This window comes from Lactuca serriola, chromosome 9, assembly GCF_051521515.1.
Source record: "Lactuca serriola cultivar US96UC23 chromosome 9, Lser_US96UC23_V15, whole genome shotgun sequence".
In the NCBI taxonomy this organism is placed as follows: domain Eukaryota; kingdom Viridiplantae; phylum Streptophyta; class Magnoliopsida; order Asterales; family Asteraceae; genus Lactuca; species Lactuca serriola.
In genome coordinates, this window is record NC_136416.1 from 33475749 (window position 1) to 33503719 (window position 27971).

General features: G+C 40.0%; 1 protein-coding gene across 1 annotated transcript; it reads left to right on the forward strand.

The window, feature by feature from the left end:
• The first annotated feature begins 7801 nt into the window (after positions 1–7801).
• On the forward strand, positions 7802–11063 carry LOC145072411 (transmembrane protein, putative (DUF288)). The gene is made up of 3 exons (XM_079018831.1): positions 7802–9702; positions 10126–10252; positions 10362–11063. Exons 1-3 carry the CDS (start codon positions 7985–7987, stop codon positions 10833–10835), a joined length of 2319 nt encoding a protein of 772 aa, XP_078874957.1. The 5' UTR covers positions 7802–7984; the 3' UTR covers positions 10836–11063.
• Positions 11064–27971: the final 16908 nt, after the last annotated feature.

Here is a 27971-nt window from a genome sequence, read left to right on the forward strand (position 1 = left end):
CTCTACCATTTCTTCTTTCTTTTCATCCTTCTTTGGTGGTTCTTCTATCACCAACTCCTCTTCTTCTTCTTCGAGCATCTTCGGGCCGTCATATTTCTTTCTACTCCTCGAGCTAATTGCACAAGCATTGTGCTTTGGGTTCTTTTCAGTTTGAGGAGGTAGCTTTCCTTGATTCTCCATTTTACTCACCGATTGAGCAAGTTGTGCCATTTGTTGCTCAAGATTCTTGATGCTTGCCTTGGTCTCTTGCTGAAAATTTTGGGTGCTGGTGGCAAGGCTTTTGACTATGTCTTCTAAGGACATACTTGAGGATCCGGCTTGTTGAGGAGGAGGTTGTAGTTGCCTCGGTTGGTAACTTTGTTGTGGGAATGGAGGCCTTGCTTGGTAATGGGGTGGGGGTCTTTGTTGATAACTCATGTTTTGGTTGTTGTTCCACCCTTGATTGCCTCGGGGCTGATCATAAGTTCTTTGATTATGCCTGGAATAGCCTCCTATAACATTTGCTTCTTCATATTCTTCTTTTTTGCAATTGAGGACACATATCAGTCGGGTGTCCCACTTGAGTGCAAATGCCACAGGGACAGGGTGTGGATTGCACACCTTTGTCCTTAGCAAATATCATTACCACCTTAGTCAACTCAGATAGTTGAGCTTCAATTTGAGGAGTGTGCACCTCTTTTACACCTCGAGGTGCATCTGTGTACCAATCTTCATCTTGACTAGTATGCTTTGAATCATCCGCCGTGTTTTTTATGAGATCCCGAATCTCCGTTGGGGTCTTGTCAGTCAAAGATCCTCCACTTGAAGCATTAAGAAGTCTTCTTTCCCAAGGAGTCATGCCTTCAATGAAGTATTGAAGGATTTGATACTCACTAATACCATGCTTTGGGCAACGGGCACAAAGCTTTTTGGACCTCTCCCAATATGTATGAAAGGCTTCTCTTTTGTGTTGTTTGATCCCAATTATCTCTCTTCTTAGGGCTGAGGCTTTCATTTTTGGGAAGTATTTGTCTAAGAAGAGGCGTGCAAGATCTACCCATGTGTTGACCGTCCCCGGTGGAAGGTCATAAAGTCAATCTTTTGCTGAGTCTTGCACTACAAAGGGGAATGCCCTAAGCTTGATTTGGTCTTCAGTGACATTGTGCAGTTTCATGCCAACACACACAACATGGAACTCCGTGAGGAACTTGTGGGGATCTTCAGTTTCTAAGCCTCTAAAGGTTAGGAGTAAGTGAATGAGACCGGATTTCAATTCAAGGTTTGTGGCTGCCGGATAGGTGATGCAAAGAGGTTGTTGAGTAACCTCTTGCCTCGCCCATTGGCGAAGGGTTTGTTCGGGTGGTGGATTTGGAGGCGGATTCCCTCCATGGTTGTCTCCCATGGTATGAGTAGTGGTTGAAGTTTCTGTGGGTGTAGTGTTTGGGCTGTAATGAGTAGGTGAAGAGGGTGGGGTGGTATTTCTGGATGAGGATGGTTGAGGTGAAGGCGACGGACTTTCTGTTTCGGATGTGGACACACTTGAGAGGGTAATATCCTCCCAAATGTTAATGACCGGGGGGATTGGATGATGAAGAAGTACCGGAAACCGATTGCCTCTTACGAAGCTTGGCTTGCTTCCTTAACTTCTTTGCAGTCTTCTCTATCTCCGAGTCAATTGGCAGTGGTGTACCTGTACGAAAAGATCTAGGCATAAACAATTAGTAACACCGTGTCCCCGGCAACGGCGCCAATTTGTTAGGCGCGTCAAGCCCAACAGATTAAGGGGTACAATAGACTCCAAATACACTGTTTTAATGCACTAAAAAGTAGTACAAGGCAAGCAGGGTCGAACCACAGAGACACGGGACAAAAGTCTATACCTTTTTGCACAAGGTACTTTGGTCACAAAAGGGGGGTTTGTTTGCAAAAATAAATAACTAAATAGTAATCTACTTTAAAAGCATGCACAAAATGAAATAGATTTGTAAACAAATTGATTGAATGGTTCTAGTTCTAGTTCTCAATGTTGTTGTTCAACTTGATTATGACTTGATGTAATTCAAGATTGCTATTCTATGTTGGTACCGAAAGATATTAACACGCTCTAATACCTCTCGCTTGCCAAATTATCTAACCAAAACACGCTCTTTGATTAGACCTAGCTTTACTAATTCAACCTAAACACGCTCTTAGATTGTATTGAAAAACTGCATTAAGTTTTGTACAAGCTTCCCAACAATGTTCATTTCTTCTCATACGCTCGGAAGTGTGAAAACATGTGATATATGTTTTACAATAAGAAAAATTATTGCTTGTTACCAATTATTAACTTAATAGAACGATTAGGTGCCCTAAAAGTTAATTAACTGCACAAAAATTCAATTCATGAAAGTGGCCAATCAAACACAAATCAAATTCAAGGATTCTAGTTTAAACAAAAACATAATCACTAGAATAGAATCACAAATCAAGCATCAAATCATATGCCTCAAGTCAAGCAATCAACATGTTTTGAACAAGAACTAGAAACTAGGGTTTCTTAGCCACACATGGCTAAGAACAAATCAAACAAGAAAAGTGATGGAATTGAAATGTTTAATGCTTACAAAAATGAAACCAAAATGTTTGCAATGATTAAGTCTTCTCAAAAGCTCCAAGAATTCTCCCAAAATTGCCCTAGATCGCCCAAACTGCTCCCAAAACCGTTCTGTCCTTTAAAATGACATCTCCTCCTCTTTTATTAAAGTTCACGTGACTTGCCATAAGGCCATGCGTTTTTAGCATGGCCATGTGTAACGCCTGTGTTTCCGGGCTTGCCATTTTTAGCAATGTAATATTCTAGGTTAACCTTTGTAACCCGTTTTGAAATAATAAGATTATATTATTTGAGTATTATGTGTTTTGTGCTTAATTGCTTAATTATGTGGTTTGATTAATTAAGAATAAAAATAAGCGTCAAAATTAAAGTGTGAGATAAGCCCGATATCTTTTCATAAAGTTGTAGTGGTCGAAACAAGGATTCCGGAGATATAAGGAATGCCGAAATCCGAGTTATAACGAAGAAGTTATGACCTGTCGAAGTTTCGCGACAAAACCGGCACGACCCAGCGCGACCCAGCGCGACGTAAATAGTGAATTTAAGGTAGATAGATATCTATCCTTAGTGATCTAAATGAGAATTGAAGATCTCATTGATAGTAGTGCAACGACGGAAAGACGGACGGAATCGGAGTTCAGATGAAGGAGTTATGAATTTCGAACGGAGTTTTCCTGTCCCGGCCTACTAAAGATAATATATAAGTAATATACTTATAATATATTAAAAATAAAGTCAAAATTAGCCAATGGAGTCTAAAAGAGAGTTGTAGAGCATAATCTCACCTTCGCGGCAATATAAAGAACGTCGAAAACGGAGTTCGTATGCGAAAGTTATGAATTTCTGAAGTTCGGGGCGCGAAACCCCAAAACTGTCAGAGACCACGACGTGGCAAGCAGTGCCACGACGTGGCAAGACCAAACCCACGACGTGGAAAAAGGTTGCCATGACGTGGAAAGGGCCAAATTTGCCCTATAAATAGATTTGAAGGGCCAGCCGTTTAGGGTTGCTATTTTCTCTCTTCTCTCTCCCGTTTTGCATCGTTTTGCGTGCCAGAAATATCCCGAAGCCCCGGTAATATTCCCGAGCCCCGAGGCAAGTCCCGAGATCCCGAAGATCCCGAGAAATGCGGTTCCCAAGCCGAAGCTCTGCCCACGAGAAGTTCGATTTTTGAAGAGATCTTCCAGATCTGCTGAGGATTACTACTTTTGCAAGTCGTAGTGTTGTCTGATCATCTTCTGATCAAGTGAGTGTGTAGTTACTTTCTTCTAATGCATAATTATGAAGTATTTTATACGGAATACGTATTATGTGTATAATTTTGTGGTTATGTGTGTGAATGTGTATTCACTTTCTTCTAACTCATAGATATGATTTATTCTCTATGAGATATGTGTTATGTGTGTGTGTGCCTCATCTGTTATGTGAAATATGTGTTGATTAAAGCATGTTATACAGGTTTTTAACTATGTATAAAAATGTATATTTTTATCTACTAATATGTTGGGTAGAACATGGGTAGATAGTTGGTGTGTAGTAAATAGATGAGAGGCCTCGTTGTTGTTTGATCTAGTCATCTAGCGGAGTTTAGATGACGACCACATACTTTTCTAGATAGTCTTGTGGAAACATTAGCAGGTTCGCCACCTGTAGGTGTTAATGAACTTGGGTGTTCATTCGCTGTACTCCATCCCCCTCATGGTTGCCTTATTTGACTTATATTGCTGAGGTACCCCCGAAGCATGTGTTGTCGCCCCGATGAAATATTCTTAGACTAGGTCCCTTATGTTAGTTGTTTTAGGGACATTAAAGTGAGAATAACGGGAATGTGTAATTGGGTTATTGTTGGTTGGTGAAAATTAAATATGATATTTATTGTGGGTTGAAAACTCTATATGCTCACCAGGCTCCCAAGCCTGACCCACTCAGTTTTAAATTGTATTACAGGAAGTGGCGGAAGGGCATGAGATGGATGAACCATCAAGTTGTTTTGTTTACAAGTCTGCATATGTTTATATTTGTTATATGACTTGTAATGTATTCGTTTATGCTCATTGGTCTGTATCGGAACATGACACCCCGAGTTTTGATTATAATGAAAATACATTTCTTTTATGAAATGCTTCGGTAAACATTGTTTTATCATGTTTTGTTTTTGGGAACAAATTCCGCAACTCTTTCAAATCAAAAGGATTTACTCTGAAAATATTTAAAAGCATAAATGAAAATCGGTCTTTTCTGGCCGATATTTTGGGGATGTCACACCATGCCTTTTGCCCATGTGTTTTTGGCATGGCCATTTGTCTTGACCATGTGTTTTTGGCATGGCCCATGCTTTTTGTTAAAATTCCAAAAAGTCTTCAGTGTTGGCTCCATCTTCAGTCCAACTTCACCATGCGTCATGTTGCTCAAATATGAGATGATAAATGACAAACACGACCCGTGTCAAAGTGACAAGAACCGCGTTTCAAACGTAATCCTTCGCTATGATGATAATGCAACAACGACTCGGGTTATGTCTTCATGCTTTCCTCCATGGAATGACCGGTTCATCTTCTCTGCATGCTCCAAAGCTCCAAGAATCCAAGCTCCATGCATCCATGCGTCCAAGCTCCACGTTCCATGCTCCATAATGCCTGCAAAATAAATCAAAAATAATGAAGTACCAGACATTCTTAACGAAATATGCAACTACCCTAATAATCAACTAAATGCAAGAATTATGAAGTAGAATGTTATAAAAAGACAGAAATAAACATGCAAAATAGGTGCATAAAATGCACCTATCAGTAGGTTAAGTTAAATTAACCTTGGAAGCCAACATTTTATCTTCCTTTTTCAATTAAATGAGCATATACATATGATTAACAAAAAGCACAACCATATCATAAAACTTTATTGGAGTGAAGCAAATAATGCCCGCATATAAGATGACACTGCAATATTTCATCACAAACAAAATAATTATAAAAAATAAGATTTTAGGAGGAATAAAAGAAAGATTAAAAACTAAATGATGCCAATTATCAAAAACCACAACTTCAGAAAGCAAGCCAAGATCACATATTCCCAGTCCACTCAAATGATTCCGATTACCTTTTTACCCTTGGGCAATCTGATAGTATTCTACAAGGTCAAAATAAGGTGTTTCTTGATTACAAAAAGAAAACAAAAAAAATCTTTAGCTTTACCTCGTCAAATATGTTTCAACTCAAGTTGAATAGCAACCTCTCTTTGTATTATTATTCCCAGATGAATCAGTAACATAACATTAATGGTGGTTCCTTGACCAGGTAAAGGAGTATGACCTGATGCTTCTTAAGCTGCTAATGCTTTCTTGTTAACGATATGAATATATCTGTCAAAACAGTTTGAAATGCTTTCTCAACATTATGTGCTTCAAGTGCTGATGTTTCAAGAAATGAAAGCCCTTCTTTTTCAGTGAGAGATTGGTCATCTTGTTCAGCCACTGCTAGTGGCTTAGAGATGATTCAGATCAGATTTGTTTTCGGCCATCATTATCACAATGTTGGAGTCTACGTGGTCTCTTAACTCATGCAACCATCTTTGAATGTTATCAAAGGTTTGGCTCTTGGTTATGTCATACACCAGAAGAGCTCCAACTGCACCTCTGAAGTATGCATTGGTTATCGCTCTGTAACTTTCTTGCCCTGCCGTGTCCCAAATTTGTGCCTTTACTGTCTTTCCATCAACCTGCTTTCATGTCATTTAGTCAAATCTTGGTGAAAAATGAACTCATAACACCCCTACGCATTCTATCAAACACTTGGTGTGCAAAATTGGATTGGACACTTTAGATACTTGACATGGATTATCAGACATGAGTAATTCCTAATTAGTCGATATATTAGTAGAAACGTTCATCGCATCGTAGGTTTTTAAGTTCAAAATATAAATCAACAGGAAAAAGAAGGAAATTCAGACCTGAAGAGTTCTAATAGCATACTCAACTCCAATCCAATTTAGTAAACTAACCTGAAAAAGGCATACATGGAACTCAAAGGGACTCGTTAGAGTGGGGGCTCTAATACCATATAAATGTAACAATTCTTATTGTGTATTAGAGTTACAAGTCGGCATATAAATACTTGATATATACCCAGGAATATGCACCAATCTAGAAGGCATACATGGAAATATGGAATGCATTGAATAGATGAATCAATGAATCCAATAATCAAGGAGAGTAAGATAAGGCAATGATATCAAGGTATATCCTTAAATATCGCATATAGTTGTTGCATACCATTCAACGAATGTTTCTGCAAATAAATGTCACCAAATGTTTCAACAACACATCTTGCCAATCTATACAAACTTTCTTTTGTAGTTATATTAGACATTCTCATATAATCGTCAATAGAATCAGACAACTCCCTCATAGCCATCAACTTAATTGCCGCAACACATTTCTGCAACCATGTGAATCAACGTCTACCTCTAGGATCATATCTCATTTGAAAAACATCATACCTAAACATATATTTAATAGGTAAAAAAATTTATTTATTTTATCTAAAACCTACATTTAAAAAATACAAAAAATGAAAAAAAAAACGATATCTGCTTTCCAAGGTGTTGACTATCCGTATAAACACATTTTTTCGCAAACGAAACCTTCTTTTGAAATCGTTTGGCTGGTAGACATAGTTATCCACAAAATAATCCCGAACTAGATGTTGGTGTTCTTCGCGATTTATGTTTAACATCGCACGTCTTGTTAGTAGATGATTTGGATTTGGTTGTAGTAGCACGTGCAATACTCGTACATCATAGTGACGAAAATATCATCATCATCATCATCGTTAGACGGGTCGAGGGCGGTGTCGAGGGGCGTTACAACACTGTTAAGGTGTCTCCACATCGGCTAAAACGCACTTAACGGGCCCGTACCGATCAGTCTAATAAAATTAATTTAGGGTTTTCTAGTTTTAATAAAGGTTTTTTGTTTTTTTTTTTTAAATAAAGTTAACCACCCAACTTTTTGGCTGTTACCTTTTATTTCGATGGAAATACTATTTAAATTTATTTCTATATATAACCAAAATCCATTTGGAACCAAAACCTTATGAAATCATTTGGGACCAAAAATGATTCAGATTCAAAAAGATTTTTTTTATGATATTTAGAGTTTCCACGTGTTATTGCTAGTAATTTTGACCCCACTGTCACCAAATCCACCAAAATAGCAGCCGTTAACTTGAAGTTACATTGAAGAATTTTAGTAAAGAAATCAAACATCAGCTGTCGGTTGCAACTAGCCTAGCTCACCTGCTCCTTCCTCCCTCCCTCTTTTGCTCATATACACACACTGCTGTGTGATTCCCAAATCATAAATGAGACACTTCTGAATTCAACTCTCATCTTTCAATTCGACTTGGCGAGTGTATGGGCGTCGGATTTGATCCAATGTTGGTCCAGAAAGAGCGCGACTCCAAACCCCAAAACCCCAAATCATCTTCACTACCAACAACCATTCGCCCAAATCGATTCTCTCCATCCAAATCCCTTGATTTCTCCACATGGTTCTCCGAAAATCTTTACAAAATCGTCACAATTGGCCTCCTAATCTCAACCGTCGCTGCTCTCTTCTTCCTCCGTAACGTCGGGGACTCCGCCGCTCTCCTCTGCTTCCAGTCACAAACTCAACAACTCGAAACCATCCATTTCCCTCAAATCAATTACAATTCAATTTCACCCATCCCTGATAAGACTACCCCTTACTCAAACTTCAGATCAGAGCAATGGATTGTTGTTTCGGTATCGGATTATCCCACGGATTCGTTTAAGAAGCTGTTGAAGATCAAAGGATGGCAAGTTCTGGCTGTGGGAAACTCCAAGACTCCAAGTGATTGGAATCTTAAAGGTGCTATTTATTTGTCACTTGAAGATCAAGCTAAATTAGGGTTTAGAATTGTTGATTTTTTGCCTTACGATTCATATGTTAGAAAAAATGTTGGCTATTTGTTCGCGATCCAACATGGTGCAAAGAAGATATTTGATGCTGATGATAGAGGGGAAGTGATTGATGACGACATTGGTAAGCATTTTGATGTCGAATTAGTGGGTGAGAGTGCTAGACAAGAGGTTATCTTACAATACACTCATGAAAACCCGAATAGAACTGTTGTCAATCCTTACATTCATTTCGGTCAAAGATCTGTTTGGCCTAGGGGATTGCCATTAGAGAATGTAGGTGAAATTGAACGTGAAGAGTATTACACTGAAGTCTTTGGTGGGAAGCAGTTTATCCAACAAGGTATTTCCAATGGCTTACCTGATGTTGATTCAGTTTTCTACTTTACTAGGAAACCCAATCTTGAGCCTTTTGATATTCGATTCGATGAGCATGCCCCAAAGGTCGCATTCCCTCAAGGAACAATGGTACCCATGAATTCTTTCAACACTTTACACCATTATTCAGCCTTTTGGGGGTTAATGCTCCCTGTTTCCATAAGTTCAATGGCTTCTGATGTGTTAAGAGGTTACTGGGCACAGAGACTATTATGGGAAATTGGTGGGTATGTTGTTGTCTACCCTCCAACTGTACATAGATACGATAGAATTGAAGCATACCCATTTGCAGAAGAGAAAGATCTTCATGTAAACGTGGGTCGTTTGATTAAGTTCTTAGTATCCTGGAAATCAGATAAACACAGATTGTTTGAAAAGATAATGGAATTGAGTTACGCCATGGCTGAAGAAGGATTTTGGACTGAAAAAGATTTAAAGTTCACAGCTGCTTGGATTCAAGATTTGATTGGTGTAGGGTATTTGCAGCCACGGTTAATGACACTTGAACTGCATAGGCCAAGAGCATCCATTGGTCATGGAGATCGAAAGGATTTTGTACCTCAAAAGCTGCCATCTGTTCATCTTGGAGTTGAGGAAACTGGAACAGTGAATTATGAAATAGGGAATCTGATTAAATGGAGAAAGAATTTTGGAAATGTTGTTCTTATTATGTTCTGTAATGGACCTGTTGAAAGAACTGCACTTGAATGGAGATTGCTGTATGGAAGGATATTCAAGGCTGTGGTTATCTTGTCAGAAAACAAGAACCCTCAACTTGCTGTTGAACAAGGCCACTTAGATCACCAATACAAGTACGAATTCTTCTTAACTATTCATCTTTTATTTTTATTCAAAAAATAAAACATTCACCAAATTGTATTTTCATTTTTATTGGAAAATAGAAATCATAACTTTGTGTAGAATGACAAAAATCATAAAAAAGAATTTGTTTTCAAGTATTCAATTATTGGTGATATCGGTAGGTGTGATCTCAATTTCAATCATCCACTGTATTCAAAGTGGTTGCCTTGATGCATTCATAGATAATTGAACATTTGTTGGACCATCTTTTCTGTAACTTATTGATGTGACTGTTCATATTCCTTTTCTTTAATTAAAACTTCCTACAGGCAGGTTGGCCCACCACCCTTTCTTTAATTTCATAAATAATAAACATATTAAATATGATAATAATAAATTTCCTTTTTTCTAAAATTTTCTTTTTTTTATCGCAGGCATCTTCCAAAATTGTTTGATAGGTTTTCAAGTGCAGAAGGATTTTTGTTTCTCCAGGATAATACGGTTCTTAATTACTGGAACTTACTCCAAGCAGATAAGACTAAGCTCTGGATAACAGACAAGGTATGATTTAAACTTTAAAGTGTCATGTTTCTTCATAACAAAGCATACTTTTATTTATTTGTTTATTATAGTATCTTACTTCCATTTCTCTTTTATTACACCTTTTTAGGTTTCAAAATCTTGGAGCACTGTTTCATTCAATGGTAACCAAGATTGGTATGGAAAACAAGGAGAAATGGTGAAGAAAGTTGTGAGCTCGATGCCTGTTCATTTCCAAGTTAGTTACAAGAAACATATGAGTAGCCATGATTCAAGCCTCACAATTTGCAGCTCTGAGGTGTTTTATGTTCCCCGAAGACTAGTCAATGACTTCAAAGATCTTGTAAATCTTGTGGGAAATCTTGATATTCATCAGAAGGTTGCTATTCCCATGTTCTTTTTAGCAATGGATTCCACTGAGAATTTTGACTCTGTGTTTAGCACAATGGTGTATAAGCAAGAAGTACCTTCAAACACTTCTTTGAGTTATTATTCTCCTGAAGCAGCTGCTGTTCATCCATGGAGTGTGTCAAGTGAGCAAGAATTTATAAAGCTCATCAGAATAATGGCAGCAGGTGACCCTTTATTAATGGAGTTGGTTTAAAGAGAACTTTTAATACCCCTGTTGGAAATGGCTGCATTTTTTGTATCATTCTTTCCATAGATGAATGTGAACCTTTTGTAGATTTTCTTGATGTGGACTGTTGGAGATTTTGTGTAAAATTTATAGGGTGGAAGGAGGAGGTGGAAAAAAGAAGTAAAATCTTGATGTCCCAAGATTTTGTTTCTTGTTTCATTTCTTCCTGAATTTAGTACAGATTGTTTAAGGCAAGCCTAATTTGTACATTGGTATTCAACTATTCATACAGGTTAAGTAAAAAAATCTACAACTTGTTTCCTACTGCTTGTGAACAGCATTAGTCAAACACTTTGTTTCGGTTTGGTGCCCGCTCGAACTGTGTTGGATTTAAAGGCGCGTTTGGTTCATGGGTTTTAAAGGAATTTGAAAGAATTGGAATGTAAATTCTAGTAAAAATTGTGTTTGGTTGACAAAATCAAAAGAATTTGAATTTTTTAAATTCCATTAAATTATGCGCTTGAAGGAAAGATTTTAGATTTTATTAAAATGAAAAAAATCCCTTCCAACTACTATTTGTTCAAGTTATAATTCAACAAATAAAACAAATTATAATCATCTCTTCCACATCCCACCCAACCCACATACACACTAACCCACAACCACATCGACACCTACATGCCAATGCCCACTCCTACCCATCCCAACCCTAACCCCAACCCCCACACCACCCACCCACCCTCATCCCATATATCCACAAATACCCATCCTACCCCCACCCTCATACCTACACTCATACCAATACCAACACCCACCCTACCCCACACATACACCTATACCAACACTCATACGCATACGCATACCCACATGCTCATAAAACCATGTTTTTCCGTACATACATTTGGAAGAGTGGTGTCATCTTTGCCACTTCCTTTTGTCTGTCACATCTCCTTTTTGCCTCACATCTCCTACTTCTTTGTCATACACACGGAATGATTTGTTATGTCATGCACCCCCCCCCCCCTTTTTTTTTTTTATTGTTTAAGCTTTTCTTAGCCTTAGAGTCTTTTTCTTGATTAAGGAGCATAAGAAGATGGATCCTTTTAAGAAGGATAAGCAGTTATTTTATTAGTTTGACTCGAAAAAATCTTTCAATGATCAAGTTCAGTGACCAAGGTTAGGCAACAACTCACTAATCAATGCAACACTGAGTCTAACTGACCCCCGAAAGACAACCAAGTCAACTCTGGTCAAAGTCAAAGTCCTGGTCAAAGTCAACCTTTCAGGTCAACCCTACTCGCCGAGTCACCCTATTGACTCGCCGAGTTCATATGTTCAGAGTTCTTCCATTCGCGTCTCGACTCGCCGAGCCAGTCCATGACTCGCCGAGTCTACCGATTTCCGAGTCCTGACCTGTCCAACTCACCGAGTGTCCACTCGACTCACTGATTCGAGTCTCAACTCGAAGGGTTTGGGGGTTTCGCGACCTGACTCGCCGAGTCCAAGAATAGACTCGCCGAGTCCAAGACAACCTTCAACAGACTCGCCGAGTTGTTCATCCAACTCGCCGAGTTCCTACCCAACTTCATCTGACTCGACGAGCTGTTCATCCCACTCGTCGAGTTCCTCCTCATCTTCATGCTACTCGCCGAGTCCACTCAAAGGACTCGCCGAGTCCATTCAGATCTCTATACATGCAGAGGACTTTTGAGTCATGCATGGACTCCAAACTGTAGATCCACCCTTCCCAGGCCTATTCCTCACGTAAAGTTGCAAACTTTACGTGTAGAGAAGGAGACCTAGGCAAAATACACCATAAACTAGGGTTTAAGGCAAGGAGGCTCCATAATCAACTCAAGGGCTGAAACTTTATGCTTCTCAAGACCATAATATGCTTGGATCTGAAGTAGCAACTCCAGATCCGGTTTCTAACTCAAATGGATGACTATCCATGGCTTAAAAAGCCCCAAATCTCACAACCATAGAAGATCTAAAGGAAAGAAACGACTTAATACCTTCAATAACTCAGAGAGGTTCCACAAACTCCAGCCAATCCTTGAGGCTTCAATGATTTCCCTCTTTCTTCTTCCTTCAATTCACCCAAAAAAATGACTTGGAAGCTTGAATGCACAACAATGGGGGCTTGGGGTTTGTTTTCTGTATGAGGGAGGCTCTAAGGAACCCTAATGGAGAGAATAAGGAGCTTTAATAGCGCCCAAAGTCCCGGATTTAGGGTTTTCCTCGAACAGACCTGACTCGCCGAGTCTCCTTGGCTGACTCGCCGAGTCGGTCACTTACTCCTCGACCCGGATCCCGCTTGGACTCGCCGAGTTCCTCCTTGGACTCACCGAGTCCCCCCCTTAAAGTTAGGGGTTTCTTTCCTTTCTTGGCCTTCAAAACTTTGGGTGTTACAACTCTCCCCCACTTAAACTAAACTTCGTCCTCGAAGTTTGCCATGGTCCACCGCCTGCGATCTGCTTCCAAAACCCACCAATTCTCCCAACACCAGCTGCCTACCTTCGCTGGTCTTCCACCTGGTCATTCTGACTAACATGATCCTCGCGGATAAAACTGAAGGGTTTTGGTCCTAAGAACATCCTATGTGCTCATACAAACCCTAATGCTTGGATCTAGGTTTCTCTATTGTACATGCAAGTTATCCAAGACTATAAACCCTAATTCTAGCATATGGGAATCGATATTAACATATAATTATGTTTAAGATGTTACCTTGATTGTTATGTTGCAATAACAATCCCAATTCTTCCTTGAATTGACTTTGGAAGGCTTAGAGTTACAAGTGTCACTCCTCTAATGGCTTACAAACACCAAGAGCAAATGGAGAAGGTATAAAGAGAGAGTAGAGGTATAAGATTTCGTCCCTAAGAAGCCTTGGGAAGGTTTAGACGAAATCAAGAGCCAAAGGGGGTTTATATAGGTGTAGAGATAGGGTTTCAGTCCTTATCCTTATCTAGTTGCTTGCTTACCAAGCAACCCATAAGATAAGCCTTGGATCCTTATCATAGTCGAATTCTAAGGTCCTTGACACCTCAAATTCGTCCAACCTATCCTTAAGATAATCCTTACCTTATTTTTTGTAACTATCACATAATTACAATTCAGCCCCTCTAGTTTAATTAATTACATTTGATCACAAAATTAATTCTTAATTAATTATTGACCAATATTAATTAAACAAATATGATTTCTCCTTTAATATATTATTCTTATAACATATTAATAAATCATAATAACCTCTCTCTCTATTTATTTCTCCAATCAAGTTGCTTTGGTGAAGGCAACCCAAAAGGACCATGCACCATCGGGTCAAGTAAATACCAAAATAGTTATGGACTTAGACACTAATCCAACAGTCTCCCACTTGGATAAGTCTAATAACTATTATGCGTATGACTTTAGATCCTGATCTGCAATCGTAGCTTTCCAAAGCCGTTGTCAACTCTGATCTTATCAGATACGCGTGTCCTTAAGATAAGGGATCATATATTCCTCCATTCTAGATATCATATGAGATATGATTTCAAATCATTCTCTTTGTACTATATCTCGATTCCCGATTTATGACGACTGACCAATTGAACAAATCAAATTAGCCCTAGCTCGGCCGAGCATTTACGTTTGTCATCACTAAACCATCGAGGGGCCCAAAGATATCGCTTTTATCCTACTTTGGATAAAAGGAACGGATAAACTTTGATACAATGATTGCTCGCACTCACTCACCGAATCACACACAACAATATGTTTTATAACACCAAGTTACTAGTGCGTTTACATATTATCAATGTGCAACCGATTCGCAAGATACAACTCACACATCTCGGTTTCAAGAATATAAGATGTTATCGTCTCACCAATCACTCGTGATACAATTCATGGAGTGATCCAAGTGAGCGTGGGTTTAATCCAATGCTCAAATCATATTCATAAGCACTCATGAACGTTGCAGCAAACATTTGCTTATGTCTAATACTCTTTTAGACAATCCACACACCAATTCACGACAGTCTTTATTCATACCTACTTCCAACGTATGAATGACTGTGGCCCATTTGAATAATTCGATTATTCTTAATAAACTCAATTATTCTAGAAGTCAAAACATGCAAAGTGAAACACAAGAATAATACTAATCCCATATGGCCTCAAACCTTTGAGCATAAATAAAACACCTTTTATTTATCACCATATCGATTACTCATTATTTGTCATTTCGGGTAATCAAATTCTTACTTGAATTATTACACTTGTCCCATGCTCTTAGCATGCACACAATGTTTACCTATGGTTCTTACTTTATGAAATATATCAAATTGAACACATTTCCAATCATTCTCATTTCACAACTCCAAATCCTTTTTCATAAGTGAAAGAATATCAAATTCTTGCTACTTATATAATATGCTAGATTCTAACATTCTATGCAATGATACTTTCGTAATGTCACTGCACCAAAGTCACAAAGACTATAGCCAATGATATTACAAAGTCCTCTATCGGAGATTGTTACAAGAGAATTCCTTAGATATGATGTCTCTCACTCAAAGTACATTCCTTTGAACATCCTTTTGCATAAAAGTTTCTAATCTAGTCATAGATTTTCAATATTCAATTCCCAATATGGATACATTTCCATATTTTCCATATGACAACTCATTCTTAATAGAATCTCATCTATTCGTAATGATGTCGATATGGTCCATCCAATATGGAAACATTTCTATATTTTCCATATGACAACTCATTCTTAATAGAATCTTTTCTATTCATAATAATGTCGATATGGTCCATTCAATACCATGCTTCCAACTACTCACAAGCAACCAATCATCGTCGAACTTTGGATTGTCCTTTGATAGTTGTTTAATTATTTTAGTCAAAACCAATTCTATTCCCTTTTCCCTCTAAATGCGCTAGACATTTGGAAAATTTTAGAATGGTCAAATATTAAAGCATTTGCAATCGATCCTATACTCGAAGCGTATGGGACACGACGCATAATGTTTTATTTGCTATGTTCTCAAAATTCGAATTGTGAAGAGGAATGCCGTAATCATAATCGAAATTTTAAGAACACACTATGTACCCTTGACTAAATTTATTAACATTTCTCAACCTAATCCTTTAGATTTGAAATGAAGAATAATATTCTCTCCCTTAATTATAGCAAAACAACTTTACAACCCTTACGACTTTGCAAGGTATAACTCTTGTTTTCTATAATTAATATTGCCAACTTGCAATACTTTCCATAATAATCATACAATCATAACTTTTATGCTCCCACTATCATGATGATTACTATAAAACATAACACTTACGCTCCCACTAGCTTCGACATGTATTCATAAACATCTTAACTTTCAGAAAAACAATACCTATTGAATTTCTTAAGTCCATGTTTCTAATACTTAATGCTTTGATAATCTTTTGTCAAGGCTTCTTGAACTTATACACCTTTGCCTTAGATAGTTCATATGCATGTCTAAACAATTAAGACTAATTGTCAAACCTCACAATTTCAAATTATGGAAAGGGATACCGTAACCATAATCGAATTCGAGAATGCAATTTTACAATCACTATCTTCTTAAAATCTTTCTTAGTGAAAGCATTTCCTCACAATCATTTTCATGAAGGAGGAAATCTTATGACACTTAGATTTAAACAGTGTATTTGTTCCTATCCATTTGAATTTGTCAAAACCAAAGTTTACGACAAATTCAAACTCATATGGATCGAACTTTCTTAATCTTGATTTCTTGCCTTATGGTAGCACAGCTGCCCACCATGTCTTCCAAGTAGTTAAGCAGCTCACCCTTTCCTATCAATGTACCTTTCATTGATTAAGGTCCTTGCCTTTTATGCATTCAAATGAGAACTTATATAACTCACATGCATAATTAACTTAATCGGAGCGGCACAGAAACAAAATAATGTCAACACGATAGGTTGTAAACCTCAACTCGTGTGCTAGTGATGATCGATAAGGTTTATTTTGATTTGTTCTTGAAACCTTTCAAGACCCTTAATACTCCCACTGGCTCCTTGACATATAATATTCTCTTGTCAAAACATTTCTTGACAAACAAATATTCAAGAATTAGTGTAGCTTTTATCAAAACTCTTCATAAATTGGTCCTAGTTGGTCTTTGTCTTATCCAAGACATCACAACTTTCCACATTTGATGAATGTTATAAACCTTCTTAATACTTTTCCACTCAATGTCACAATCTTAACTCTAAGAGTTGTTTTGGAACGAAGTGTGATTGACTTCTTGATTTAACCATTTCTTCAATTCTTGATTCCTCTTCTTATACATACAATTGTACTAAGACTCACTTAGAGGATCAATTGAGATATGGTTCTTAATCGTTAAGTCCTATCATAAAGCATAAAAGCTACTCTCCCTTCTTCTTAGAATGGAGAAACTTTTATCTTTTTGCCTACATGATTCTTCTTATTCGTTTTGCTATTGATTTAAACCTTTTCAATCAATTCATAATTACACTTAATCTTGTAAGTAGAATCACATTTACTAAACTTTTAGTAAAACATGACGAATATCTTTGTTACTCTTATGATGGACTTGATCAACACGCAACTTTGTGTGCTCGATCTCCTAGTCCTTCACTTGAAACTTTGTCAATGAATTAGTCTAATTTCCAAATATGAAATTTCTCATTCATCGTGCAACCAAGTTGCATGATTCCAAGTTTTTGTCCAATTGAAACTTGGGCGATGAGAAAATCTCCCTATTTGGTAAACTCTCGACTTTCCATAAATAACATAATAAGAACCAAATCCATTATTGCTAATAATAGAAACATTCAAACATCAATTTTTCATATACGCCATTGCAAGGATAAATAAATAATATAAAATCAAAATTTATTTTATTGCGGAAAAATTTTGTCCTTACAATGCAATTCATTGAAAAACTATGCTAATACATCCTTCTTAGCAATCTAATTCTAACTCTAAGTAGTAGCTCAAGAATCTAATCTTCGAGAAATGCGATCGAAATCCATTCCTTCACGGTTAGATTCTGCTCACTTCTTCCCTTAAGCTTCCTTTCTTTTCTTCGATCCTACAAAACATCAATTGCAATCTTATCACATTATGTATTAAGAATCTAGAATAGAAGCTTAAAAGAGTTAGTTAATGGATTTTACCTATATTAGAGCCATTCGTTTCGACTCTCCCATCTCTTAGATCTCTTAGGTAAATGGGGCAACTTCGTCTCCAATGCCCTTTCTCTTGGCAATAAAAGCAAATTGACTCCTTTGGAACATGACATGGAACTACTTCAGATATTTCCTTTCTCTCATGATCAAACTTTTCGATCATAGCATGTCTTTCGTTGCCATTGTCTATATCCATAAAGGTCTTGAAGGCAGATTCACCAATCAACTTTGCTTTTCTATTGCGCCAAACCATTGCTAATTCAGCAGCAATAAGCATATAGGTGAGATCTATAAGGGTCACGTCGCGGTTCATCATATAGGACTCTCTTACAAACTCACTATATGAGTTAGGAAGTGACTGAAGAACCCAATCAACAGCCATTTCCTCACAGACGACGGATCCCAACATTCTTAACCTATCAATGTGTGACTTCATCCCTAGGACGAGTGCACACACCGACTTTCCTTCTTTATGTTTACTTGCCAAAAGGGCTTGAGTGATCTTGAACTTTTCAAGTCTTTAAACTTGTGGGTTAGGGAGAATAATTGGAGGAGGAGGAGGAAGTGAAGTATGATCTCTTGTTCCTCGATCGAATCGTGGAATATCATCTTCATGTGGAAATCTTGTTCCACGGGATTTGGGAAGACCATAGTTGTCGAACTTTGACATCTACAAAACGGGAGAAAAACGAATTCAAGTTAGTTGATTGATTGAATCCTTAGTAAATCATCCAAACTACAACTCGGGAGAGGGATGCCGTAACCCAAATTGCAGAACATTTGAAGGTAAGTGAATGACGATTCACTAATTTTCCACCATGAAAAACGAAAAAGAAATTTAAGTTTTAAATCTATGAAAACTCCTAGATCCTTTGAGATTCATTGAACTTTCAATGGCATGTTTAAATCTCGATATGCCCATCTTGTTTGTGACTGGGATGCCGAGGATCACAAAGCGGGTGTGAATAACCATGCAAACTTACATGGTGCCCTCACATGTTACAGTCATCTATTCGATGTGCCGGTAAACCACACACGCTCCACCGAACTATGACAAACATTGAGTCACCCTTTGCTACCTTTGCTTAGACCCATTTAGTGTGCCGGTAAACCACACACGCTCCACTAACGTCTTCGCAAGGGCACAAAGTGTAATTTCATGGAATTGCATCAATTCACTTTTGCCTAAGTAACTAAGATTGGGAATTTGTAAAACATTTAGTTACTTTTGTAATTCATTATACTTATAATGGAAGGTTTTGTCCTATCCTACCCGTTCGGCTAACGACCCTCCACTAGTCAAGAGTGCGGTGGGTAAGAGTGGATACCCATTCAATCGCCATTTTATAGGCAATTTCCTTAAACATCCCTTATAGACCAGCTTCGTGAATGAGGCCTACTAACGGTAAGACTGACTTTTACTCATACTTATATATAATGTTAGACTTTTAATGCTATATATATATATATATATATATATATATATATATATATATATATATATATATAGTATAGGGTGTATTTTACACTTTTAAAATATTAGGTGGTCAAATTTAACAATTATACTTTTAATTGTAAACCTAAACTTTTATGGATTTATTAAACCTCTTTTAATTATACACCTTAATTAATTAATAAATCCATAAGGGTGTGATTTGAACTTTTTCAAAACTATACTAGAGTTTTAGAATTTAACATTCTTAATTAAACTTTTAATCAACTTTTAAATTCCAAAACTTGAGGGCAAGTTTTGAAACATTTCAACACATTAGGGTTTTGAATTTAAATATAAATCAAAATTAAACCATTTAATCAAAATTTTAATTCCAAAACTTGAGGGTAAGTTTTGAAACCTTTTTCAAAACATTTAGGGTTTTAACTATTTAAATTTCAAAACAACAAAACTTTTGGGTTCAAATTTAAACTATAAAACCTAAGGGGAATATGTGAAACTTTTCATACCAACAAGGATCAAATAACAAATAATCTAAATTAACAATTAAACACATAATTATCCATATTTGATTTATTTAATGATTTCTTGCAAAACAATTCATCAATTTAGTCAAAATAATTAATCAATTATCACATAAGGAAACAATTATCTTATTAATTGATGAATATCTTCAATTAGATCAAGAATATAGTCAAATATATCATAAAATCGGATTTATATTGATCTAATATGATAAGGTAACTATCCCAAAGCAAAAACAGCAAGAAATCCCGAGATATACTCCATCTGACGAGTTGACTCGTCGAGTCAAGCTTGGACTCGTCGAGTCAGCATGGACTCGGCGAGTTCAGCTATGGACTCGGCGAGTCCAGCCTCCAGAACATCAAAAATCGAATTTTTTGAACATGTAATGCATCAATACAATTGAAACCAGTCTAGGCTCTGATACCACTGAAGGGTTTTGGTCCTAAGAACATCCTATGTGCTCATACAAACCCTAATGCTTGGATCTAGGTTTCTCTATTGTACATGCAAGTTATCCAAGACTATAAACCCTAATTCTAGCATATGGGAATCGATATTAACATATAATTATGTTTAAGATGTTATCTTGATTGTTATGTTGCAATAACAATCCCAATTCTTCCTTGAATTGACTTTGGAAGGCTTAGAGTCACAAGTGTCACTCCTCTAATGGCTTACAAACACCAAGAGCAAATGGAGAAGATAAAGAGAGAGGAGAGGTATAAGATTTCGTCCCTACCTTGGGAAGGTCTAGATGAAATCAAGAGCCAAAGGGGGTTTATATAGGTGTAGAGATAGGGTTTCAGTCCTTATCCTTATCTAGTTGCTTGCTTACCAAGCAACCCATAAGATAAGCCTTGAATCCTTATCATAGTCGAATTCTAAGGTCCTTGACACCTCAAATTCGTCCAACCTATCCTTAAGATAATCCTTACCTTATTTTTTGTAACTATCACATAATTACAATTCAGCCCCTCTAGTTTAATTAATTACATTTGATCACAAAATTAATTCTTAATTAATTATTGACCAATATTAATTAAACAAATACGATTTCTCCTTTAATATATTATTCTTATAACATATTAATAAATCATAATAACCTCTCTCTCTATTTATTTCTCCAATCAAGTTGCTTTGGTGAAGGCAACCCAAAAGGACCATGCACCATCGGGTCAAGTACATACCAAAATAGTTATGGACTTAGACACTAATCCAACAAAAACCTCGGGTCAAACCTGACCCTGAACAACTTAGAAACACAACTTACTCAACCGACAATCCTTCTGGTACTCTTCGAGTACTGCACTTGAACTCATAGGGGTTGACCCCTTCTTTCCTTACGCGATTCCCTTGCCTTCCTAAGGCGATGCTCCATATCCAACTATTTCCCCTGTCACTGTGAAGATCCTATCTTCACCAATCCATCATTCCTGCTACTTCCATTACGGGTCATCACCGCCAGTAACCACTGACACTCTTCTCTGCCAAAACTTGGTGTCGAGCACCCCTCGATTCAACTAATTGAATTCCACTATACACTGCTTACCCGCGGTACTACTGACTGAAAAATTCGGCTATTCCTTGCCTGCCTTCCGGATGAACTGAGACCACCATGATCTCTACCAACCTATCAATGTCTGGATTACCGGCTCCCACCGGTAGCTAGACCCAACACCACCACTAGTCGCTCCCACCGACTTCCGAAGAAATTTCGACCACCTATAACTGCTAAATCTATCCTGCCATTCAGGCACTACAAACCTGGGATCCCCGATCCACTAGCTTGACACTAAGGTCCCTACCAGGTCCCACCTGCGCTGCTAAAACTCACGGGCCTCGCCCACGGTCCCACCCGCCTCTATCCTTCTAGTCCCACTAGTCTAATCACTCTCGCTCGGGCCTCGCCCACGGGTCTCACCCAACCATATCCTGGAGCGGCCTCTCCCAAGGTCTCACCTCTCTAGGGCTATATGGGCAAACTCCCTATCATTCTCATCCACTACCCATTCCTGATCCCTGACCGATCACTAGGAGGTAAGGGCCTCACCCCAACTCCGCTATCGAAGATACTAAGGAATGCTATGGCTTACCCGTAGTCTTACATCACCATCCATTGCTGACTGCTAGTGAATGCTACGGCTGCCCCGTAGTCTTACATCACTTTCTACCACTGACTTCTACTAAGAAGGCACCCATGTGCCATTAGCTCTCAAGATCCTCATTCTGACTCCCTCGAGTCCTACGGGCGATCCACAACCTGAATTCCTAACCACATACTAACAATTACCATCCCACGCACTAGCTGATGGGGAGTTTCTCAAACTCCCAACCCTGAAATCCTCAATCCATCAAACGCTGAACCACTTCTTTTTCTTCTCGGAGGTCGCGCGCTCATTCTGGGTCTGTGTGCTCCCACCTTTGCACACTCGTAGGATTCTCCCCCACTTCGATCCTGCTTACCCCATGTTGCTCAATACTCAAAAGAAATCCTTGCTACCATTCCATAATCAATCTGCTGAGGAACCCAAGCTTACCATAGCTAGGGACCTAACCAATCCATTTCTAACACTATACAACTCCGACCTAGCGAGACATACCAAGTCCCTCCCAAGCATGCTACAGTTACTGCATCCTATGTAACCCACTCCAATAGGGCACATCCCCTCACTACCATTCGAATATCCAAGGTATGCAGATGGCATATAACTCGATCACAATCAGCCGTTCAAAAAAATAAAACACTCATACTGATAATGATGCAGAACCATAAAAATATAATCATGCACAAATAAAAGAACTGAAAACAGAAATCGCAGACCTGCAACGTCCGGTGCTAATCGCGCCTCCAAGGTAGTCATCTGAAGAGCTCTGCCTCCTACCGCAGGCGCCTCTGCACGACCCTGACGACCGTCTGTGATCCTTAAAGTTGCAGGGGCAGGTGCCATCACCCGTCCTGCTGAAAACAAATTGGGGCATTTGGGCTTCTTGTGGCCCCGCTGATGGCAATGAAAACATAACAAGTATGATCCCTGTGCGGTGGTAACAGTACAATCCCTGCTGAAATGACCAGTCCGACCGCACTTGAAACAGCCAGACTCACCACCGCTACCACTCTTGCACGCGCCCCCGTGCGCCCTGCCACACTTCCCGCACCGACTGCGGTCCTGATAATCCCTCGATCTCGAATCCGATCCCTTGGGCCTTTTGCCCGAACCTACAGCTACCTGAACCTCATCCGGCTTCCTCTTCCGGATCCGCTCCAAATCAATTTCCCTCTCTCTAGCCTGGGAGATCATATCTTCCAACGTCTTACAGCTGGATCTGCTCACGAACTCCCTGATGTCATCCCTCAACATCTCATGGTATTGGGCCTTCTTCATCTCCTCATCCGTGACATACTGCGGTATAAGAAGAGCCCTCTCCCTGAACTTGGCGGTGATCTCCGCCACAGTCTCAGTGGTCTGCGTCAAATCCTGAAACTCCCGTGTCAACTGCTGCACCTCAATAATCAGCGAAAACTCCGCCCTGAACCTGGCCGAAAAATCGCTCCAAGTCATTGCGTCCAACGCGACATCATCTCCCAAAGCATGACAAATCTCCTCCCACCAATCCCTCGCTCTATCCTTCAGAAGACAGGAAGCGAGTCTGACCTTGTCCCCCTCAGGACACCGACTCGTACGGAATGAGTTGGCAACATCAGCCAACCATCTGCTGCTAGCGATGGGGTCCCTAGCCCCATGATAATCTGGCGCCCCGCAAGCCCTGAACTCCCGAAATGTCAAGGTACGCGCTCCCATCAAAGCCATCATCTCAGTACGAAAGGCTCCCAGCCTTTCATCCAAAATCTCCAATATACCCTCCTTGACCGTGCCAAAGATCACAGGAGTCTGATCCAAAATACTGTGCGTAACCTCGACGGATATCAACTCCCTCATTCGCTCCTCGAGCTGCTCGGCCCCTGAACCCGAGCCTGATCCCTCTCCGGCGCCTGATCCACCCGCTGGTCTCTCTCGCAACGTCACCATACTGAAAATATACCACAACCACTATCAGAATACTCATCACTGATGCGAGACCAAACACACCCTACCAGGTTCCCGGTCTTGTCTCGGACTTTCCTGAATCGAGTAAGGATCCTCTGCTTCCAGTAGTACTGTAACATCCCAAAATTCAAGACCAAAAATTTCTTTTTAATAAAACAGTACTTTAATCAAAGACATCATTCCAAAACATAATCTGAGTATAAGTTTTCAAGACACATGTTTATTATCAGAGCAAACGTTCCCAGGCTGACTAATCTATGGTGTGTGCCATGCGATCACCCCGAGCTCCTCCCTCCGCTACCGGAAGTACCTGAAAACAAAAATGGAAACCGTAAGCATGAAGCTTAGTGAGTTCCCCACCTTACCACATACCATACATAACCACATGCTACACATACTGGGCCATGCCCGCTATCCGGGGCCTCGCCCCCTACTTCGGGCCTCACCCGCTACAACGGCCCCGCCGCTCCAGGCCCCGCTTGGCTTCGAGCCCCACTCGGATACAGATCTGTTTCACTTAGGCCTCGCCTGTCACAGGGCCTCGCCCACTAACATATAATAGCACATAAACATATCACATAACATTACATAACCTAAACATATACTAACAACTCTTGCTCTAAGGCCTCGCCTATCTCTGGGCCCCGCCCGTGTCCCGCTACTGATGAGTCATGGGACCTCGTCCATACTCCTGCTAATAGTGAGATACGGGCCCAGCCCACCCTCACTCCCTTCCTAACTGGGGCCTCGCTCCTGCTCTTCTGCTACTGAGATGTGGAACACCATCCACACTCTGCTGTTGGTGAGATACGGGACCTCGCCCACACTCACCCCCTACCAAGCACATACAAGTATCACACAGACAACAAGTATAAACTATCACATAAACCGCTCCTTGGGCACCCGCCCTCTATCATTGGACCTCGTCCGAATATCATACTAGCATACTGTTCCTAGGGCTAACCCACGGGTCTTCTACTCATATCTACATGGGCCGGCTTTGTGGCCGTAGACCCATTCATACAAAGGGAAACTCACCTGATACTGTTGAACTGTTGCTGCTAACCCCTTTGACCGCTACCTGACCACTGACTCCGAACTGCTGCTCCGCTAGCTCCCCGAGCTACCAATATCAACATAACACTTAGTCTAACTGACCTTCAAAGGTCAACCAAGTCAACTCTGGTCAAAGTCAACGTCCTAGTCAAAGTCAACCTTCCAGGTCAACCCTACTCGTCGAGTCACCCTACTGACTCGCCGAGTTCATAATTCCAGAGTCCTCCCACTCGCGACTCTACTCGCCGAGTCAGCCCCTGACTCGCCGAGTCTACTGATTCCCGATTCCTGTCCTGTCCAACTCACTGAGTCCTGTCTCGACTCGCTGACTCGAGACTTAACTCGAAGGGTTTGGGACCACGCGACTTGACTCGCCAAGTCTAAGAACAGACTCGCCGAGCACACGACAATCTTCATCCAACTCGCCGAGTTGTTCATCCAACTCGCCGAGTTCACACCTATCTTCATCCGACTCGACGAGCTGTTCATCCCACTCGTCGAGTTCCTCCTCATCTTCAAGCTACTCGCCGAGTCCACTCGAAGGACTCGCCGAGTCCAATAAGATCCACTTACATGCAGAGGACTTCCGAGTCATGCATGAACTCCAAACTGTAGATCTACCCTTCCCAAACCTATTCCCCACGTAAAGTTGCAAACTTTACGTGTAGAGAGGTAGATCTAGGCAAAATGCACCAATAACTAGGGTTTGAGACCAAGAGGCTCCATAACCCACCCAATGGCTGATACTTTTCGGGATTCTAGACCACAACAAGCATGGATCTGAGGTAGCAACCTCAGATCTGGACTTCAAACTCGAGATTGACCTTAAACATGGCTTAAAAGCCCCAAAACTCATATCCAAAGAAGATCTAAAGGAGGGAAACGAATTGATACCTTCCAATGCTCTGAAATGCTCCCCAAACTTCAGATCCAAAACCACTCCTTGATGCTTCAAAGATTCCCACTTCTTCTTCTTCTTCTTCTTCTTCTTCTTCTTCTAAATCACTCAAAAATGGCTAAAAGCTTGAATGAACACAATGGAGGCTTAAGGTGCGGCGTTCTGGGTGTGAGAGGCTGTAAAGGAGCCCTAGGAAGAAGATTGAGACGCTTAAATAGGCTCCAAGCCCCGGATTTAGGGTTTTCCTCGCATAGACCAGACTCGCCGAGTCCACTTGGCCGACTCGTCGAGTTGGTCACTTACTCCTCGGCCCGGATCCCGCTCCGACTCGCCGAGTCCTTCCTTGGACTCGCCGAGTCCCTCTTAAATTTAGGGTTTCCTTTACTTTCTTGGCTTTCAAAATCTTGGGTGTTACAAGTATGGGCCCATACTACCTTCCACATCTATCCGTACTTTCCTCAGGAATTGCTTTGACTCCACCAGGTCCCTTATCCATTACTACTGCTCCCAGAACTATCTCATCCTAGGCTTACCCTAGGGAAACCTCTGACTCAACTCAAACCATTCCTCAGCTGCTGAAGGTCTCCTTGTGATGCCAATTAGTCATCACCTGGGTACCATCACATGTGACGAGGCTCAGATAATCCTTCAAGTAAAAGACTCGTCCCTACAACGGTTGGACTCAAACAAGAGCTGCGCAATAGGGCCAAATCCATCACTCTGAGATTATTCAACCCTGATCACATGTGACGTGACGTATCCACCTAATGGCTAACTCCCATCACTCGGAATCCCATATTGCACAAAGCAAACAACATTCAGACTAGGGAAAATCTAACCACAACATACTCAAGCAATCATATCCAAATAGCAAGAATCTGAACTAGCATGCAACACAAACTCATAGACCCACACAAACTCATAAACTCAGGCATAACCTAAACAGGCTATCCTACTACTGTCTAATCAGCACTATCATGCAGCTCAAAACACATATAATAGGCACATAAGGCGTCATCCCTAGATCCTTAGTCCTAATCTAGCATGTTGTTCTATCAACTGATAATCAAATCATAAACTTGTATGGGTATTTTGGGGTACTTACTTGAGCTCGGTTGATTGCATGCACCACACCCTTTTTCTCTTTTCAAAGTTCTTTTCTTTTTGAATTATTTTTGCTTTTCTAAAACTGTTTTATTTCCCAAAACTCTCCTTTTACAAAACTGTCTTTTCATTTTGAAAACTTCTATACCAATTCCTCAGTTTGAGTTCAGACACACCCAATAGCATGTCCGAATCCCTCAAACCAAGGCTCTGATACCAACTTGGAACGTCCCAAAATTTATGACTAAAAATTTCTTTTGATAAAACATTACTTTAAGCAAATTCATCATTTCAAAACATAAACAGAGTATTAGTTTCCAAAATACATGTTCGTTATCAGAGCAAACATTCCCAGGTTGTCTAATCTATGGTGTGTGCCATGCGATCACCCCGAGCTCTTCCCTCCGCTACCGGAAGTACCTGAAACAAAAACTGAAAACCGTAAGCATGAAGCTTAGTGAGTTCCCCACCCTACCACATACCATGCATAACCACATACTGCACATACTGGGCCACGCCCGCTATTCTGGGCCTCGCCCCCTACCTCGGGCCTCGCCCGTTACAACGGCCACGCTGCTCTAGGCCCCGCCTGGCTTCGAGCCCCGCTCGGATATAGATCTGTTTCACTTAGGCCTCGCCTGTCACAGGGGCTCGCCCACTAACATATAATAGCACATAAACATATCACATCACATCACATAAGCTAAACACATACTAACGAATCTTGTCCTAAGGCCTCGCCTATCTTTGGGCCCCGCCCCTGTCCTGCTACTGATGAGTCATGAAACCCCGTCCATACTCCTGCTGATAGTGAGGTACGGGCCCAGCCCATCCTCACTCTTTCCCTAACTTGGGCCACGCCCATGATC